The following is a 20,313-nucleotide window of genomic DNA, read 5'->3' as shown; positions in this document are numbered from 1 at the left end:
AAGCAAGAGAAGCACGAGAAGCTTAAAGAAGGAAAAGAAATCATAAGGAACTTATCAAAGTTGAACTATTTACATTCTTACGTGGAAAAAAGGATAATTGTAACTGATAAAACTTTTCTCAGTATGAAAATAGTTGAAGGGAAGATATATATATATATGTCTATATCAGAGGGTATACAAGCATATGAATACATATGTGAATGTGTGTATATATGTTTACAGGTATACATAGATAGACCAATTTAACAGGAAGGGATGATACTTAAAAGGTGAAATGAAGAGGTGAGAGAGGAATATTATGAGAGGAGATGGGGAGAAACAGAATGGGGTAAACTATCTCATAAAGAAGAGGCAAGAGAAAATGGCTATAATGGATGGGAAGAATAGGAAGGCAAAAGAGAATGGGTCAAACTTATTCTCATTGAATTTGGATGGGGAGGGAATGACATACACACTAAATAGGGTATCTCACCCAGAAGAAAGTAGGGGGGAAGGGGATGAGAGGGGGTATGATGGAAGGGAGGGCTGGCTGGGGGGAGGGAAGTTGGAAACACCCACTTTTGAAAAGGGACACGATCAAACTAGAGAAGTACCAAGTGGGAGGAGTAATAGGAGGGAGGGAAACATAATTTTTTACAATATATCTAATATGTTAATGTTTTGCATTAGCCACATATGTACAACCTATACTGATTTGCTTATCTTCCCAGTAAGGGTTGGTAACAAAGGAGGAAGGGAATGAATCTGGAATTCAAAGTTTTAAAATCAAATCTTTAATATATATGTGTGTGTATATATATATATAGGTATGTATGTATGTATGTATGTATGTACACACACATATATACTATTATTAATACCACTTTACATGTAATTGGGAAAAAAGTTATACAGGCACTGGGGCATAGAGATACACCATGGTCTACTGGAAAAGTCGACGGTGGTATGTGAGAAGATATGAAAGAGAGCAGATTGGAGGAGGGGATATCCTGTGTGACTGCTATTTTAGGGAGGTGGGTAGGGGAAAAACAGGGAGAAAATTTGTAACTCAAAATCTGGCAGAAATAAATTATGTAAATCAGAAGTTAATAAAGCATTTAAAAATGAAAAAAAGAGTTTTAAGCTTTCCTAACTTTATCTCTATACTGCAGAATAGAAGTACAAAGCCCAAGTTAATATACATACATGTACATATATAATATGTATCCATAAATATACATGAATATATGTTACCATGTACATAATACATATGAGCATATGCACATATACACAAATAAATTAATATATGCATATATGTACCCAGATATACATGAATATACGTACATAATTGCCAAATCTCTTACATATCAATTTATATAGAGAATTTATCTTTCCCTTGGTCTTCTGTAATCATGTTTTTTTCCATTTATTGTTCAGAGTTCTTAAGGCTTTAATTTTTTTTTCATTTTTTACAAAGCTGCTGTTATTCTATAAATTATTCTCCTGGTTCTGCTCATTTTACTCTCCTTAATTCAAACACATACAAGTATTTGGACATGGCCAATGTGGGAGTTTGTTTTCCTTGACTATGCATTGAATCAGCTAGGTGATACATGAACTGAGAGTCAAGAAGACCTCAGGTCAAACTCTATCAGACATTTGCTAGCTGCATAAATCTAGGCAAGTTGATTAACCTCTCTCACTGTTACTTTCTTAATCTATAAGAGGGGATAATAAGCATCTATTACACAGATTTGGGAGTGCTTAGGAAAATTTAAAGTGCTATATAAATGTTATAATGTTATCATCATCATTACTTTTGTATCATAAAAAGAATTTGGTAGGACTCCTTCTTCACTAATTTTCCCAAATAGTTTGTAGAGTATTGGAATCAATTGTTCTTTAAATGTTTCCTAGAATTCACTAGTAAATCCATCTGGCCCTAGAGATTTTTTCCTAGGGAGTTGACTGATGGCTTGTTCAATTTCTTTTTCTGAGATGGGGTTATTTAAGTAATTTAATTCCTCTTCAGTTAATCTGGGCAACTTGTATTTTTGTGAATATTCATCCATTTCCCTAAGATTGTCAAATTTGTGTGCATACAATTGGGAAAAACAATTCCTAATTATTCTTTTGATTTCCTCTTCATTGAAGGTAGACTCACCGTTTTCATTTTTGATACTCATAATTTGGTTTTCTTCTTTCTTTTTTTATCATATTGACTAAGGGTCTATCAATTTTGTTGTTTTTTTCCCTAAAACCAGCTCTTAGTTTTATTTATTAATTCAATAGTTTTCTTAATTTCAATTTTATTAATCTCTCCTTTGGTTTTCAATATTTGTAACTTAGTATTTAATTGGGGATTTTGAGTTTGTTCTTTTTCTAGGTTTTTCAATTGCATGCCCAATTTGTTGACCTCCCTTTACTCTACTTTAATCATGTATGCATTCAGGGATATAAAACTTCCCCTAAGAAATGTCTTTAATGCATCACACAAATTTTGGTATGTTATCTCATTATTATCATTCTCTTGAATGAAATTACTGATGATTACTATAATTTCTTGTTTGACCCACTCATTCTTTAGGATTAAATTGTTTAATTTCCAATTAGTTTTTAGTCTGTCTTTCCATGGTCCTTTATTGCATATAATTTTTATTGCATCATGATCTGAGAAGGATGCATTTAATATTTCTGCCTTACTGCATAGAATTGTGAGGTTTTTATGCCCTAGAACGTGGTCACTTTTTGAGTATGTGCCATGAACCACTGACAAGAAAGTACATTCCTTTTTATCCCCATTCAGTTTTTTCCAGAGATCTATCATGCCTATCCTCTCTAAAATCCTGTTCACCTCCTTGGCTTCTTTCTTGTTTATTTTGAGGTTATATTTATCAAGTTCAGAGAGGGGGAGATTAAGGTCTCCCACTAGTATAGTTTTGCTATCTATTTCTTCCTCTAATTCCTTTACCTTCTCCTCTAGGAATTTGGATGCTATACCACTTGGTGCATATATGTTAAGTAGTGATATTGCTTCATTCTTGATGGTGCCTTTTAACAGGATATATTTTCCTTCCCTATATCATTTAATTAAAGTCTATTTTTGCTTTTGCTTTATCTGAGATGAGGATTGCTAGGCCTGCTTTTTTTTTACTTTAGCTGAGGCATGGTATATTTTACTCCAGCCTTTTACCTTTACCCTGTGTGTATCCCTCTGTTTCAGATGTGTTTCTTGTAAACAGCATATTGTAGGATTATGATTTCTAATCCATTCTGCTATCCGTCTCCGTTTTATGGGAGAGTTCATTCCATTCGCATTTACAGTTATGATTGTTATCTGTTTCTTTCCCTCCATCCTATTCCCGCCCCTGTTAATTTTCATAGTTTTCCCCTCTTCTCCTTCCCCCCTTAATAGTTTTCCTTTTGACCACTGCCTCCCTCAGTATTCCCTTATCAGCCCCCCTCCCTTTATCTTCCCTTTCCCCTTACTTCTTCCCTCCCTACTAACCCCCCTTTTGTAGCCCTTTCCCCCTCCTACTGCCTGTAGGATATTTTTATACTTAATGAAGTATACGGTTTCTTCTTCGCACCAGGAGTGACAGGAACAAATCTCATGCGAAGCTCCTCTCCCTCCCCTCTTTCCCTCTGAAATGGTACTTTTTTCATTTCTTCTCCAAAGAGTCCTATGCTTAACTGGTTGTTATTCCCTCCTTGCACCAGAACCAATGAGGGAAAATCTCATCATCATTATTTTTAATTTTTTGTAAAAGTTTTACTTTCTAATTTTTTTCAATAGGGAGTGGTGGGAGGGCAAGAAAATAAATATTTTTATGATAAAAAATCAATTACCTTTTTTTTCTAATTTATGCTGCTGAGGTAGAAAAGTCTATTTTTTTTGTTTTTGCATAATTTAAACACAGAAAACATTAATGGTAAATAAGGACCAGAAAAGAAAATGGACACTTATCAAGAATAAGAAACTATGAGTTTATAGGTTAACTACCGTGTTTCCCCGATAATAAGACACTGTCTTATTATTTTTTTTGGACAGAAAAACACCAGAGGGCTTATTTTCAGGGGAGGGCTTATTTGAATGAACATTGACAGCAATTTTAATAAACAGGTAAATGTGAACAAAAAAATGTACCTTTATTCAATAAGCAAATCACTGGGGAAGAACAGGATGACACGCTCACTGCTGCAGCTCTGATTGGATGCAGCTCGGAGCGCGGCGTGCGTTTCACCTGGGGGGGGGAGGGATGGTGCATACAGAGGGTACCGTAATGTAGCGTGTAGCGCAGGGGATCACCTTCACTACAGTAGCAATCTCAATAGGGCTTATTTTCAGGGGAGGGCTTATTTTAGAGGAATCTTACACAGTAAGGGGAGGGCTTATTTTCAGGGGAGGGCTTATTTTCGGGATAGGTCTTATTATCAGGGAAACATGGTATTACAGTAAAATTATCCTGATAGGGAAAGCACCAAAGAAGACCTTCTATATGTTAGGTATACTGTGAAAGGAAGTTTAGTAGCAGCAACAGCATCAGCAGTAGCAGTAATAGTAGTAGTAGTAGTAGTAGTAGTAGTAGCAGTAGCAGTAGCAGTAGCGGCAGCAGCAACAGTAGTAGTAGTAGTAGTGATGTCAGGGGATATATTTTTAGGGGTTGTGATCTATACTGGCAGGAGAACTATCCATACTGGTAATTGACTGGATAGAGCAGCAAACATCTTTTAACATTACTATACATATCTATTAACATTACTATAAAAGCTTAAGAGAAGAAAAAAAAGCATATGCCTACCTATAATTATCTCTTTTTTTCTGAGAAAGACAATAAATTACATGAAGTAAGACATTAACTGACTTGGAAAGATACTGAATTTGAGAGTCATCATGAGTCCATCAGCAAATGGTACAATTTATTTCCCCATACACTTTGAAATAGTGATTTTATGAGCACAATGTAAGTTCCTTGAGGACAGAGATTATCTCATTTATATATGTGTATTTCCAGTGGCTAGCAGAGTCCTGGCACATAGGCATTATTCAATAAATATGTGTTGATTAATATAATTAAACACAAATAAAACAAATTTGAAACTCAAACACTCTATGTTCATTTTACAAAGCCAAGAAACAAAATTGGGCCAAGTAATCTCATCTCTAAATATTAAACATACTTCTCAATGAGCATTTCCCTATTGTAGTGGACATCATTACAGAGGGAAATTTGGGCAATTTTTTTCAAAAATATTTTTCTAGTCTCAAACCAAACTATGGTATTTTGACTCCTGAAATACAGTATATACACCTGGTCCAAAGTCTCACAGTAAAGAGATTATACTATTAGAAAAACTTTGATGCAGGCTGTCTATAAGTCATTATGAGCTAGACAAGGTTGTGAATGGCTACTCTCTAAGGTCCTGTAAGAAGAAGACAATGAGGTAATAACTAGGCTATATGTTGGGAGAGAATGTGAGAAGATCTCTGTCAGGAGGTATTATATCCTCAATAGTGAATAAGAGTATCATTGATCTCTGCTTGGAAGGACCTTGGAGGCTAACTAGTTCAATCCATTCTCTCCAATTTTATGGGTCAAAAAAGTGAGGCTGACAAAAGTTAAGTGACTTATCCGAATTCACACTGATAGTACTGGAAGTTAGATTTCAATACAAATTGCCTGAATGTAGAGCCAGTGTCCTCACTATAGAGGAGCAATTCAGTGGCAAGGAAAGAAACCCCAAATGCCACAAAGTGCAAAGCTGATGGATTAGGTAGGAAGAAGAACCTAAACAAAGCCAAACTGGCAACTGTTCATGGAAATATTTTAAAAGAATTAAAGCAGGCAAGAAAAGAAGCATTATGGGGAAACAGAGGCTCAAATTCTGGAGATTAAAAAATATCTAATTTGACCAATCCCAGTAGAAAGTCTGTCCCTAGGCTAAGGTCCATTTCATCTTCCTTTTGATGAAAAATTGGGGATCTCTAGAAGACCTATCTAGACATCTATAAGAGAAACTCCCTTTGGTACCCAGAAACCAGGAAAAATGTACCTTAATACACTGTAGATATGAAACATCTCAGTGACCTTGCAAAAAGCAAATATAGGGAAAGTGTTACTAATAAATTCCAAAATTAGTAAGTCAAGGTTGAAAAAAAATGAATAGAGTAAAAGCACAATTTAGTTCAATTCACAAACAATAGTTATAAAGGATACACACACACATATGTATGCACACACGGGATTAAGATACATAATGCAACTCTCCAAGACCATGAAAAATAGATGTTTTGATGGTGGCGATTTTCTCACCAGGAGGTAGTTATGCCAATGGAATGAGGGAAAGAGGAGGAGAAAGGGATGAACTAGGCAAGGGACTCTGGAATAGGGTAGGGGAGTAGGAAGGGGAGGGAAAACAGGAGAGAGTGGCAGAATAAGATCAAAGAATAGGACTAAAAGAAAAACAAAAAGGAGGAAGGCAAGAAGAGGAGCAAGGCAAGAAGAGAAAGAAAAGGGAGAGGGAAGAAGTGAGACGAATTTTTTAAAGAATAGTTTAAAATATATTTAAAAGTTTTGAGGGGCAAATAAAGATTTTTAAAGCACATATTTCCATTATTCACAATGTTAAAGTGAATTCACAATATTTTCCATGTGAAATTTTTAGATTTAAATTGCTGCTATTATGGAAATCAATGCAATGCTTTTAAATTGCAATAATGTTTTGATTTACTATATTTTCATCTATTATGTTCTCAAATATCACCCCTATAAGATGGGCTCCTATGACATAACATATATTTAAGAAAAAGTTGTCATATCGGGGCAGCCAGAGAGCACAACGAGTAAGAGCACTGGCCCCAGAGTCGGGATGACCTGGGATTGAATCCAGGCTCAGATACTTAGCACCCACCTAGAAACACCTGGCCGTGTAACCTTGAGCAAGTTACTTAACCCCAATTGCTTAAAAAATTTTTTTAAAAAGTCATATTTTAGGAAGAAAAATATCATTTAAAAGTTTGAATCTATTTACATTTTAAGTATGTAGCCAAGTTAAATGCTATAGAACAAAAGAAAAATAAAATTATTATAGTAGCATAAAACATGGTATTGGGAAATAAGGATTATATATAAATATTAAACTTCATCCAAATTAGCGTGAGAAAGATCCACTACATGGGCCATACCAAATTTAAAAATGGACTGTGGTCCAAATGCTGATTTGAAAGATGAACGTTAGGGAACAGTTAGATATAGAATCAATGTTTGAAAGAATAGTTAAGTTCTTTGACCAGCACCTAAATCACTGTTGATAATATAATGCTCCTGCAACTGAATACCAGTTGCTTTGCAGAATGTAACCACAACTGCTCATAACAATGTTTCTATACAACACTGCACTCTGCCTTCAAGCTTTGAATGCCAGAAAAAAACATACGTTATAAATGCTCATTGAGCAGAGCAAGCAGGGATTCAATCTCCTATCTTCCTACTTGTCAAAAAACATGGGCCTAGGGGCGGCCAGGTAGCACAGGGAGTAAGAGCATTGGCCCCAGTGTCGGGATGAGCTGGGCATCAAATCTGGGCTCAGATACTTAGCACCACACCCAGAAATAAATAACTGGCTGTGTAACCTTGAGCAAATTACTTAACCCCAATTACTTAAAAAAAATGGGCCTAGATATATCCCTGGGTCCAAATCACTGATAGTGGTTCCCTATCATGGACATGGGGGAAAATGTCTTCTAGCAGTACCCAGAGCTTCAGAGGAGAGGAGAGAGAAGAATCAATTAATTGATGACAACCAGTGGTGTAGACTAGTAGATGGGGGAAAGTGAAAAGAAAGGAGCAAGAATTGGAACTCAGTTAAGGTGGATGTAAGGAGGAAGAGTGAAATGAGGAAGAAAATAAAGACTAGATGGTTAGCAGAGCTTGGAAGTGGGGTAGGATTTTTTCCCCTCTTCCTTCTTCTAGGGCATAATATAAAGCATTAATGGAAAATGGAAAATCAGGGAAGAATAAAAGAATTTAATTATATTTGGATGAAGATTAATAGAGACAAAATTTTAAAAAATGATAGCTATTGTAAAAATATAATACCAACCATACAGAAATAAAGAAAATAGATGATGAACTTAGAAAAAATATCCTAAAACATTCATGGGAAGAAGATACAGCCATTATAAGAGATTTTCTTCAATTACAAGATGTCTATTGGAGTTCTCTCTCTTTCCAAAGCAGAAGAGATAACCATGACCAGCCTTGCCTTAATGATGATTTCATCATTCAAAAGATGGAGAAATTATTCAAGAAAGATTCAATTTTGGATAAAATTTGAATTAACAAGGATCAACTGGATGAAGAAATAGAAATACTGGAGGGGTGCTTTTCACTCCAAACATCAGGATATAAAAGATAATATCACTAAAAGCTAGCCTAGAAATATTGGGAAGGATAAAGGAAAGATGGCTATAGTATTACCACTATTCTTTCCATAGTTCTCTTTTCTGTGACATGGTCAGGCAGAAAACACAATTCTTCCCTTGTCTAATATCACAGAAAAAAGAACTATAGAAAGAATAGCAATAATACTATCTTATCTTTATCTTGGTATATGATAGGGCATGTTGGTTTATGTCTAGTTTCTGCTGACATGTTTTCTAGTCTTCCCAGCAATTTTTGTCAATTGATGAATTCTTAGACCCAAAGCTTAGATCTTTGGATTTATCAAATACTAGCTCACTATGGTCATTTATCACTGTGTGTTGCATGCTTAATTTATTCCACTTATGCAACATTCTATTGCTTAGCCAGTAGCAGACTGATTTGATGATTATTGCTTTGTAATATAATTTGAAATCTGAAACTGATAGTCCATTTTCCTTAACCATTTTCTTTCTTTGATTCCCCTGATATTTTGGACCTTTTGTTCTTCCAGGTGAGTTTTTTAACTAATTTTTCTAGCTTGACAAAATAATTATTTGATAGTTTGATTGGTATGGCACTGAATAAGTAAATTAATTTATGTAGGATTGTCATTTTTATCATATACATTCTGTCTAGTCATGAGCAGTTAATATTTCTCTTAACTATTTAGAACAATTTGTGTGAAAAGTGTTTTGTAATTGTGTTGATATTATTCATGGGTTTGCTTTGGTAGACAGACTCCCAAGTATTTTACACTGTCTGCAGTTATTTTAAATGGAATTTATCTATCTCTTCCTGCTGAACTTGGGCAGTAGTATATAGAAATGCTGGTGCTAATTGTTTCAATTAGCTTTTCTTAGGTTTTCTTAGTATATCATCTGCAAAGAGTAATAGTTTTGTTTCCTCATTGATCTTATTCTATCAGTTTTTTTCTTGTCTTATTGCTATAGCTATCAATTCTGGTAAAATACTGAATAATAATGGTGATAAAATGCATCCTTGTTGGAGTAGAATATTATGCTTCAGCTGAAGTTAAAAAGGCAGGGGTAGTATTCATGATCTCACACAAAGGAAAAGCATAGAGACCTAACAAAAAGGGGTAAGTAGGGAAACTGTATTTTGTTAAAAAGAACCAAAGACAATGAATTAATAGCAATACTAAGTGTATATGCACAAAATGGCATAACATCCAAATTCTTAAAGGAAATGTTACATGAATTATAGGGGAAAATAGTAAAATTTTATAGTTAATATATGTAATTATATATTATATAATGTATATGGCATTATAATATATAGTTAATAGATAGTAAAACAATACTACTGGAAAACCTCAACTTTCACCTCTCAGAGCTAAATGCATCTAACTATAAAATTAAGAAGAAAAAACTCAAGGAGGTAGCTAGAATCTTAGAAAAGTTAAACATGATAAATCTTTGCAGAAAACTGAATGGGAACAGAAAGGAGCATACTTTTTTTCTCAGCTGTACATGGAACCTTCACAAAATTGACCATGTATTGGGACATTAAAGACCTCACAACCAAATGCAGAAGAGCAAAAATATTAAATGCATCCTTTTCAGAACTATAACACAATAATAATTACATTTAGTAGAGGACCATGGAATCATAGATTAAAATTTAAACGAAAACTATATAACCTAATCCTAATGAATGAATGGGTCAAAGAACAAGTCATAAAAACAAAAAAAAATTCTGATTAAAGATAATGACAACAATGAGACAACATACTAAAATTTGTGACACGCAGCCAAAATAGTACTTAGGGGACAATTCAAATCTCTTAATGCTCTGCTTTTCTGATGGGTACCCCTACAACCTCCTTCTCAGAGGTTGGCAAGCCTGAAGGTATAAGTAATATGCCTTAGGCCACATTTATTTATAATCTAATTTTATCCTCTTTGAAAAGCTGTTTATGGCTTTTTAATCTGCTGCTAAGAAAACTGGTAGAGAACAAGGACACAGTTTTAAAGTATATCAGTACTGTTATTAAGCTTCATGCTTATACGTGTGTATCTTTAAGGTTTATAGTAAAGAATAACAATTTTGGCTTACAAGAGTATTTTGATGTATTTCTGTTGAATGAGAAATATGTTCCCAAGACTATGTTCTTATAAGAATTTATGAGATTGACATAAGACAAAACATTAAATAAATACTTACTTGTATGCAACCACCATATCCTTAGGTGAGTTTTGTTTATTGAGTAAGGTTCAGTCTACCACTAACTCCTGCTGTCATTGGCTTTAAAAGAGTCCCAGATCTGTTGCCCTGGAGCAGGCTATCAGTTGTCTTTCCAAAAAGGAAATCTCTCAAGGAGCACTTTATATTAGGGGATATAATTTAGCCTGTTGTATAACTAAACCTTGGAATATCAAATATAATTTCAATATTCTTTTGAAATATGATATGTGCTCCCCCTTTCTATGTCCTACATGGTGTTGCTGATATGGAGAGGAGGAAATTAAAGAAAACTGTGCCTCTTTCTTTACCAACTTGGATCAGCCTCTGAGATTTATTTAGTTATAAATGTTGTAAGGATTAAGAACCGTAACCATGGGGGTGGAGTCAAGATGGCAGAGTACAAACAAGACTTCCTCAGGGCTCCTGCTTCCACCTTCTGCAATCCATGTAAAAAGTGGACTCTGAACAAACTTTGGAGCTAAAGAACCCACAAAATGACACAGAAAATCTAACCTCCTGCTTAGGAGAACCTGGCAGGCCGGCAGGAATCAGCCAGCTCAGCACACTGGGAGCCGACCCCAGCCCTGCACGAGACAGGAGACAGAGGAGGGGGACCCCCGGGGGGGGGGGGGGAGTGACCAACCACAGGCTGAAGGAAATCCAGATCAGCAGCAGCTGAGGCCGTTTCCAGATTTATCAACACATAGATGTGAAGGACAAAGTGAGAGGTCAGTGCAGAGTGGACTTTGGGACCCAATAGTTGGGAGTGCTTCGGCCTCCTCCAACCTGGGCCAGAAGCCATCCAGGTGCCCTGGCACAGCCAATGCCACGTGACAGCTTCAGCTCCTGACCTGCAGATTGTAGGGGGACCAAGCACCAGTCTGAGGGGTAATTGTTCTTGCTTTAACCTTCTTGGATCTGGATTGCAGTCTAGGGTGGAGGTCCTGGGGTGTGTGTCCAGCTTGCCAGAGTGTGTGGAGGCCTCAGAGAGGGCACCCATCTAATACCTCCAGCAGCTGAGAAAACCCCAGCATTTGGGACGAAAGCTCCCCTGTCTGGTGGCTGAGTCCTACTGTGGCAAAAAGTTCAGGGGTCAAGTGACTGAGGGGTGACATGACCAGGAAAAGGAAGCAAACAGAATAATCCAAGAATAGACTCCTATTTTGGGGACAAAAAGGATCAAAGCATGGAAGAGGAAGAATTCAATGAAGTCAGAACTCCTGCACCAAAATCTTCAAAGGAAAACACAAGCTGATTACAGGCCATAGAGGACCTTAAGAAGCAGATAAAAGAAGTGGAGGAAAAATTGAGAAGAGAAATGAGAACTATGCAAGAAAAATTATGAAATGAGAGTCAAGAGCCTTACTAAGGAAAATCATACCTTAAAAAATAGACTAACTCAAATGGCAAAAGAGGCTCAAAAAGGCAATGAGGAGAAGAATGCCTTAAAAAACTGAGTTTCCCAGATGGAAAAAGAATCTCAAAAGCTCACTGAGGAGAATCATTCCTTCAGAATTAGATTGGAGCAAATGGAAGCTAATGACTTTATGAGAAATCAAGATGCTGTTAAACGGATCCAAACAAATGAAAGAATAGAAGGCAATGTGAAATATCTCATGGGAAAAAACACTGACCTTGAAAATAGATCCAGAAGAGATAATTTTAAAATTATTGGACTACCTGAAAGCCATGATCAAAAAAAAAAGAACCTAGAAATCATCCTCCAAGAAATTCTCAAGGAAAACTGCCCTGATGTTTTAGAACCAGAAGGCAAAAAAGAGGTTGAAAGAATCCACTGATCACCTCCTGAAATAGATTCCAAAAAGAAAACTCCTAGGACTATTATAGCCAGGTTCTGGAATTCCCAGATCAAGAAGAGAATATTACAAGCAGCCAGGAAGAAACAATTTGAATATTGCAGAAACACAAAAAGGATAGACCAGGATCTGGCAGCTTCTACACTGAGGGATGGAAGGGCTTGGAATATGATTTTCCAGAAGTAAAATGAGCTGGGATTAAAACAAAGAATCACCTACCCAGCAAAACTGAGTATCATGTTTCAGGGGAAAATATGGTCATTCAGTGGAATAGAAGACTTTCAAGCATTCTTGATGAAAAAACCAGAGTTGAATACAAAATTTGACATTCAGATACAAGAAGCAAGAGAAGCATGAGAATCTAAAGTGGGAAAAAAATCATAAGGAACTTATCAAATTTGAACTATTTACATTCCTCCATGGAAAAATGATAATTGTAATTGATGAATATTTTCTCAGTATGAAAATAGTTGAAGGGAATATATATATATATATGTCTATATATGAGGGTATATGGGCTTATGAAAATATATGTGATTGTGTGCATATATGTTTACAGGCATAGATAGTTAGAAGGCACAGGACCAATTTAATAGGAAGGGATGATACTTAAGAGGCAAAAGAGGAATATAATGAGAGGAGATAGGGAGAAACAAAATGGGGTAAACTATCTCATACAGAAGAGGCAAAGGAAAATGGCTACAATGGAGGGGAAGAATAGGAAGGCAAAAGGGAATAGGTCAACCTTATTCTTATTGAATTTGGCTCAGGGAGGGAATGACATACAAACTAAACAGGGTATCTCACCCTACAGGAGATTGGGGGGAAGGGAATGGGGGGTGATGGAAGTGAGGGCAGGCTGGGGGGAGGGAAGTTGGAAGCACCCACTTTTGAAAAGGGACGGGATCAAAGTAGAGAATAGTCCAAATGGGAGTTGGGATAGGAGGGAGGGAAATATAGTCAGCCTTTTACAATATATCTACTATGGTAATGTTTTGCATTAGCTGCACATCTACAACCTATACTGAATTGCTTATCTTCCCAGTAAGGGTGGGTGACAAGGGAGGAAGGGAATGAATCTGGAATTCAAAGTTATAAAATCAAATGTTTGAGATTATATATATATATGTGTGTGTGTGTGTGTGTGTATGTGTGTGTGTGTATATATATATATATATATATATACTGTTATTGATACTATTTTACATATAATCGGGAAATAAGATATATAGGTACTGGGGCATAGACATCCACCATGCCCTACTGTAAAGGTCGAAGGCGGTATGGGAGAAGATATGGGAGAGAGCAGATTGGAGGAGCAGATATCCTTTGGGAATGCTATTTTGGGGAGGTGGGTAGGGGAAAAATGAGGAGAAAATTTGTAACTCAAAATCTGGAAAAATGAATGATGTTAATCAGAAGTTAATAAAGCATTTGAAATAAAAAGAACCTTACCCACCATATTATGGTCACGAAATACCAAAGAAGGCTATTTTATAAAATATAAATTTATATTTAATTAATTTGTATTTAGATACATATTCCTTTATATGTCCTAGTCACAATGACTATAACAAAGAAGAATTTTCCAGAGAAATATATGTTTTATATAATTTGTGTTTTTCTCCATTTACTTATTTTTAACTCTTTCTTGTTTATTGTATACAGAAATGTAAGTATTTTCCATTTTTCCTTCCTGTATAAAGAGGGATATAATATCATTCAAAAATCATATTTTGTATCAAAAAGATAGCAATACTTTACAATGCCTATAAAGTGAATAGTGAAAGGATTATGTGAATATTACAGGTAAGGGTATAGAGATTCAAAGGTTAAGGAACTTTGTCAATGATAGAGTTTATTATCAGAACTCATAACTAATACTTCTACTAAGTCATTTGACCCAGTTCTTTGAAGGACAGACTATGTTCTTTCTAGATCTTACCATCTCACCTGAAAAAAAAATCATCATGGGAAAAATCTCATCATATCAGACACTCTATCTATTCATATTACTAAATCATCAGCAATTTACAGTCTCATTGATGTTCCTGGATGTTGAAAAGATAAAAGCTTGCACATCGTCACATATTATGTATAAGAATCAGTATTTAACCCAAGTCTTGAATCCACAGCCAGAGCTCTATGCATATTTCACTTTTTCCCTCTATTACTGTATAATTCTTGCATCCAGTGACAATATTCTTCAGCAAAATTAGAGCTTTTTGTTGAAGTGTCTGTCCATGCTTAAATTCTTGCCATGTCCTCCAGATTCACTAGTTTTAAGTCCCTGGGCTTAACAATACCTCTTTAATAATGTGGTTTCTGGTCTTATACCTTTGTCTCTTACATGAATTGGACCCATCCCTCAAGTCCAGTCTCCTCATGGCTGGGTCCCTGTAGCTGCTCCTAGTTCTTACTGATATCAGTCACCTTCCTAGGCCTTCATCAAAAAGCCATTCTTTGTACTGTCATTGACTGCATCTCTTTCCCACACAGACTGAAGTTTGTGTAAATTGTGCTTAGTTAAATACTCTGCCATTCCCCTTCACCACCACCACCACCACCACCCCACCACCACTTCCATACCCCCTTCTCCCCAGGACTACATTCTCAGTTTGAGATCTACTTTTGAACTCAAACTTTATTCCTGGAAAAAATAAACTAATTTGCCTTGCTCCCTGAGTTAGATTCCTATATATAATTCAGACCAGTGTCAGAGCTGGTTTTGATAATCAGACAGAAACAAATGCCTTTGGGAAAAGGCTTAAAATAAAAGTTTCATAGGCTGGAAATGACTCTGACATTAACAAAATGTCCAAATCCATGAACACTTGTAAATTTCTTCCCACACTTTTTGTGTGCCTTCATTTAGATACAGCTTTGGAAAGGGTGTTATTCTTTTAGGTCACTGAGTGTCTTGGAGCAAAACCTGATTATAATCACAGAGAAAATTAGGTAATTGGAGCATCTGTTTTTATGAAGAAAATGGAACTGTTAAATGATTGTTTTTAATTCTGTTTATAATTAAAATGTGATCTTTACTGATACCACTGGAGGAAGCTCTCATATTACCCAGCTCAGAATTCCCTTGGTATATCAAAATATAATTTAAATATTCTTTTAAAATATGACATGTACTCCCCTTTCTTGTGTTCTCTATGGTGTAGCTGATATCTAGGGTGGAGAAATTTAAAAAAAATTAGCCTCTTTCTTTACCAACATGGATCAGCCTCTGAGATTTTTTTTAGTTTTAAATGTTGTGAGGATTAAGAGCCCTAACCACCATATTATGGTCATGAGATACCAAAAAAAGGACTATTGTATAAATTAATCACATGGCATTGCCTTTAAATATTATCAAAAAAATTTCATATTCTTATCATTGTATGAAGAGGTAAATGATATAAAATGAAGAGACAATAATTTGGGCTACATGTAAGCAAAAACCAACTAAATATCAGGGTTTTCCCAAAGTAAAAAGAAGCTGTTTCACAATTTCCTTTCACTAGGAAGTTTACATGTAAAGGGTAGGTATATTACAGAGGGCATTATGTTCAGGGTTGATTGAAATGCTTGGCCACTGGGATCCCTCCCAACCCTGTGATTCTAGTACTCCCTACCAAAGTAGCAATTAGAATCCATATGTCCATCTTCATCTGAGGTGATGCTTATTTGGGTCTTCCTCTATATCCTGCACAGGTAGTCCACAAAACACACTCAGCAGCTCCCTCTGACATTCTAACCAGAGATGGAAACCAATATAGCACAGAGCCGATATGTTATCATTTTATTCAAGCGTCATGAGAGAAAGGAATGAAAAATTTTATCATGATTTTTGATGATTTTTTAAAGAAAAAATCTGTAACATACAGGAGAATATTTTTCTTTAGGTGTTCCTCCTTGCCCTCCCCCCAACCACCGCCATAATTACCAAAAAGTTAGAGTGTCTAAACAACTTAGAAAATCTTTCTTTTTCATTTGCTGCCCTGAAAATTTTCGAGTTAAAACCAAGAAAATATTTTCTTCTTCATTTCATCTATTTTAAGATTTAAATTGTTTTCATTTTCACTTGATGTCATAGATATCATGGATATTCTTTTTCATAAATGTCTCATTGAACTTCAGACAGGAATAGTTGTTTTTATTTAAAAAAAGTGAAAATCATCTTTATCAGTATAAATCAAAGAAACAAATCCAAGAGTCATTCAGAATTCACTAGCAGGAACTGCATTTACAATGGAGGAATAAAAGTAATTTTCCACCAAAATTTCAAAATTAACAAGCAACTGCACACATATTATAATTTTACATGATGAGAACTTGGCTCTTACAACTTCTTTTATTTTCTACTATGGCTTCAAAGGAGCCATTTAGGCATTCCTGCAGTAAAATCTGCAATTTCATTTATACCTTAGTCACCTCAAGATGTCTATTTAAATAGATTCCCATTATCTTGGTGGAGGAGCTGTTCCATGGCTATGCATCTTTGCAACAGTCTATTCAGAATTCAGTATTTTATGTGCTCTAGTCAATGAATGTATAATCACAGGACCTTGAATTTAATTCTAATTAAAATGCCATAATCAAGTGCTTTGGGTAGTGGGCTTTAACATTGCCATGAAGATCATGAACCTTAGACCTGAAAAAAATAGAATGGGTAACCTAGCAGAAAATGTTCTTAATGACAAGGAATAAAACGCAAGACTTCACACTGATTGCATTTATGTATCATTTAATAACAATTTCTGTGTTTTTTTTTTAGTTTTCTGATGGAAGGTATGCTCTTCCTTTGGAGAGGTAGGCAGAAAGTCTCTTGAAACTCATATCAAACTCCATAGTTAAAAGAAGTAGGGGAGGGTAGGACACAAGAATTGAATGAAACAATTTTGTTTAAAAAAAACACTTTGAAAGTTCAAAGTAGACAGAAGAAATACAAAGCCAATTTTATTTTTACCAAAGTAGCTCCACTGCAGTCCAAGGTTTTATAAAAGGGCTAAATTCTTATAGGATACAAACTCTTTTTTCTGGGTCCCTGGTGCCCAGCACATAGCAAGCAGGTGCTTAACAAGTCCTTGCTGAACTGAAAGATCTTCAGAATCTACAGGACTTCCTTCAGGAAATATTTAGTATTAGGCATGTTCTCTATGTTATTTTTCATTTTAACATAAATTTTAATTATGTATGCATAGAATTATTAATAATAAATATGTAATATATAATGCTATAAATCATAATGTAAAATAGCTTACCAGATTTTTTTCTGAGAAAAAAAATTTAATGGTGGGGGGGTGGTAAAAGAAGAAGGGTGATACTGCATACAATAGGTACTGAGTTGATATTTTCCAAACTGATTTATCAAATAGCACTTATTAAACACTAACTATATTGTATTAGCTGCTGGGGATACAAAGACAAGAAAAGGAACATTAGCTACTGCCAAGAAGTTTACATTCTATTGGGGGAAACAACATATAAATGATAAGTATAATATTCTTCCGAGAGAATGTAAGGTAGTTCATCCATACAAAGTTTGAGTACATTCCTTTATTTCTCCAGGATTAATACTCTATTTGAGACAGTTCCACCACAACAAATCATGAAACCCTAACAGGTTTTGGGAGGGCAAAGTCCCCACCTCAACCGTTTTTGGTTCCCTGGGTTTAAACTGCAACAGAAGCAGTCCTCTGGAGAGCTGTTCCTGCTTGACTTTACAGTAGTACTTCCCCTCTAGACTGCTTACTGTTCCAGAAGATGACACCACATCTCTTATTGCTCTTGCCTTCCCTTGTTCCAGGAATGCTCTCACTCTTACCCATGATTCTAAGTTTCCCTGGCTTCCTTCAAGACTCATCTGAACACCCAAATGTTCCAGGACTTTCTAAGCCCCTACCCCCCACCAACTATTAATGTCTTACCCTTTCAGATGACCTACCTTCACTGTATACATCTAAGATGTACCTAGTTATTTTTATGCTTGTCTTTTCTTTTACAGCATGAATTTCTGCAGGGCAGGGACACAATTTTGCCCTATCTTATATTCCAAATGCTTAACATAATGCCTGACATACAGCAAGCACTTAGTAATTCCTACTAATCATGTGGTGAAGATATTGACTGGGTCAAAAAGTTTTTATTAGTGCCCTTGAAATTATACCATACTGAAAGCCACTTCTCATATGTCTTAGCTAGGTTGCCCTTTAATGTAACTATATAATAAATATTTTCAATCAATTATCTAGGAAAATGTGTGAGGCTCTCAATAGTCTCCGTAGCCTCACATACATTTCCAAGAATCATCTACTAGTATTCTTGACTGATCAAGTCTGAGAAAATCAGCAAAAGTATTTGCCTACATCAAAAATTAGCAAGCAAAATATTTCCCACGCAAATCAAGTCAAATAAGGAAAGAGAACCAAAGCAGAATCCCCATTAACCCTCCCCTCTTTGGAACTGCCTTCTGGAACATCTCATAGCAACTTGTAAGATGTAGAGCACTGCACACATGTTAACTTCCTGCTTTGTTAACCATATGACAGAAGTTTGAGATCTCGGTATATATGAGGAAAGATTATAAAATTACAAGATTGCCCTAGAAGTTCTGTATGTAACATGGCTCATAGATTCAGTCACATTATAACATATGTATACTTCATAGTCAGTTTTAGCCTCCTAACTCTGTCACAAAGATCACTTGAAAGAATTTTTGCCCATGTTGAATAACAGACGTGACCATTGAGGAATCTAAGATGTGCATATGCTGGACCATTAAAGCCATCAAGAGATCTAGTTCGGAACCAGTTCTGCCATTTTCAAGAAGCTGCCCAAAGCTATAAATGAAAAATAAGTCACACATTGTTGATACCATATCCCTTCTAGGCATCCATAAAACTGATTTCCACGGAGATCTGGCCCATTCATTTCTGGAGCAACAATCTCCCACTTCCATTGCATCATATTAGACTGAAGAGAAAACCATATTTTCTTCATTCCAAAGACGACAATATTTCAATGTGTGATGAAAAGTTATTTTTAGTGTTATGTAAATAACACAACTAGAAATGGAAATAAATCTCAAGTTTGATAGCCTGCCATTTTACAAGACTAAAATTTTATCTCAAAGCAGTTTCTATTTTTTTTTCCTTTTTCACAATTATGTCACCCTTCAAAATTACATATCCATGGCAAATGGCATGCAACTAATTATCATATCTGAAAGGCTGTGGTACACATCGCTTCACTCAGTAGTAATTAAGACTAATGTGTTGGATAGGAAGATGCACTTACCGGAGGATCAGCCCCCTTAGAACCAGCCAGTCCTCCTGTTAGGGCTTCGATGTCCTGAAAAAGGAGAGAGGCATTGATTGTAAAAGACTACTCAGAATAGGACAAATGTTCCAAACCTCTACCGATTATTATTTGCTTGAAAGTTTCATTGCATCAGCAAATGTGTTGAGATTTTTTTCCCCCACAACCTAAAAATAGACTGGGCAAATAGGAATATCCAAATAGTATGCAAAGGATGAGCAATTTTTATTATATTTCTCATTAAAATGTTTAATAATCCAGAGAGGTGGTACAACTTTAAAAAATTATGTATGCTAAGTGGATGATTACAAATGAGAAAGGAGTTCTGACCTTCTTCCAGTTGCCTAACTTTCAGTGTGAAGGAAGAATTTCAGCTAAGTACAATTGGATGGTATAAGTGCCTTTAAAATATGATGGGATGCTACAAATTTTAACAGTTTTCATTACGTAAGCAAAAGCAAAAGTGTAAGCCCTATTTTTTGTTATTTCCCAGTCCAATCAAATGTTACCTTCTTTTATGAACTCTTATTTAACCTCTCTTATGTAATTTATATCTTCCACATTATAATATCGTTGTG

At 35.5% G+C, this 20,313-nt stretch overlaps 1 protein-coding gene across 2 annotated transcripts in view; it reads right to left on the bottom strand.

Annotated features, from left to right (window-relative positions):
- PPFIA2 (PTPRF interacting protein alpha 2) overlaps nt 1-20,313 on the bottom strand; it is a 737,051-nt gene that overhangs the window by 573,414 nt on the left and 143,324 nt on the right. For both annotated transcript variants that reach the window (XM_069094786.1, XM_069094785.1), the window contains exon 3: nt 19,715-19,768. In XM_069094786.1, coding sequence (XP_068950887.1) covers nt 19,715-19,768 — 54 coding nt within the window. The remainder of the gene's footprint in view (nt 1-19,714; nt 19,769-20,313) is intronic.

The sequence above is a fragment of the Petaurus breviceps genome, unplaced genomic scaffold (assembly GCF_028583685.1).
Source record: "Petaurus breviceps papuanus isolate PSGF00001 unplaced genomic scaffold, PetGlider_PUasm1.0 221, whole genome shotgun sequence".
NCBI lineage: Eukaryota > Metazoa > Chordata > Mammalia > Diprotodontia > Petauridae > Petaurus > Petaurus breviceps.
The sequence above is the reverse complement of the archived record's forward strand: the minus strand, read 5'-3'. Positions and strand labels throughout refer to the sequence as shown.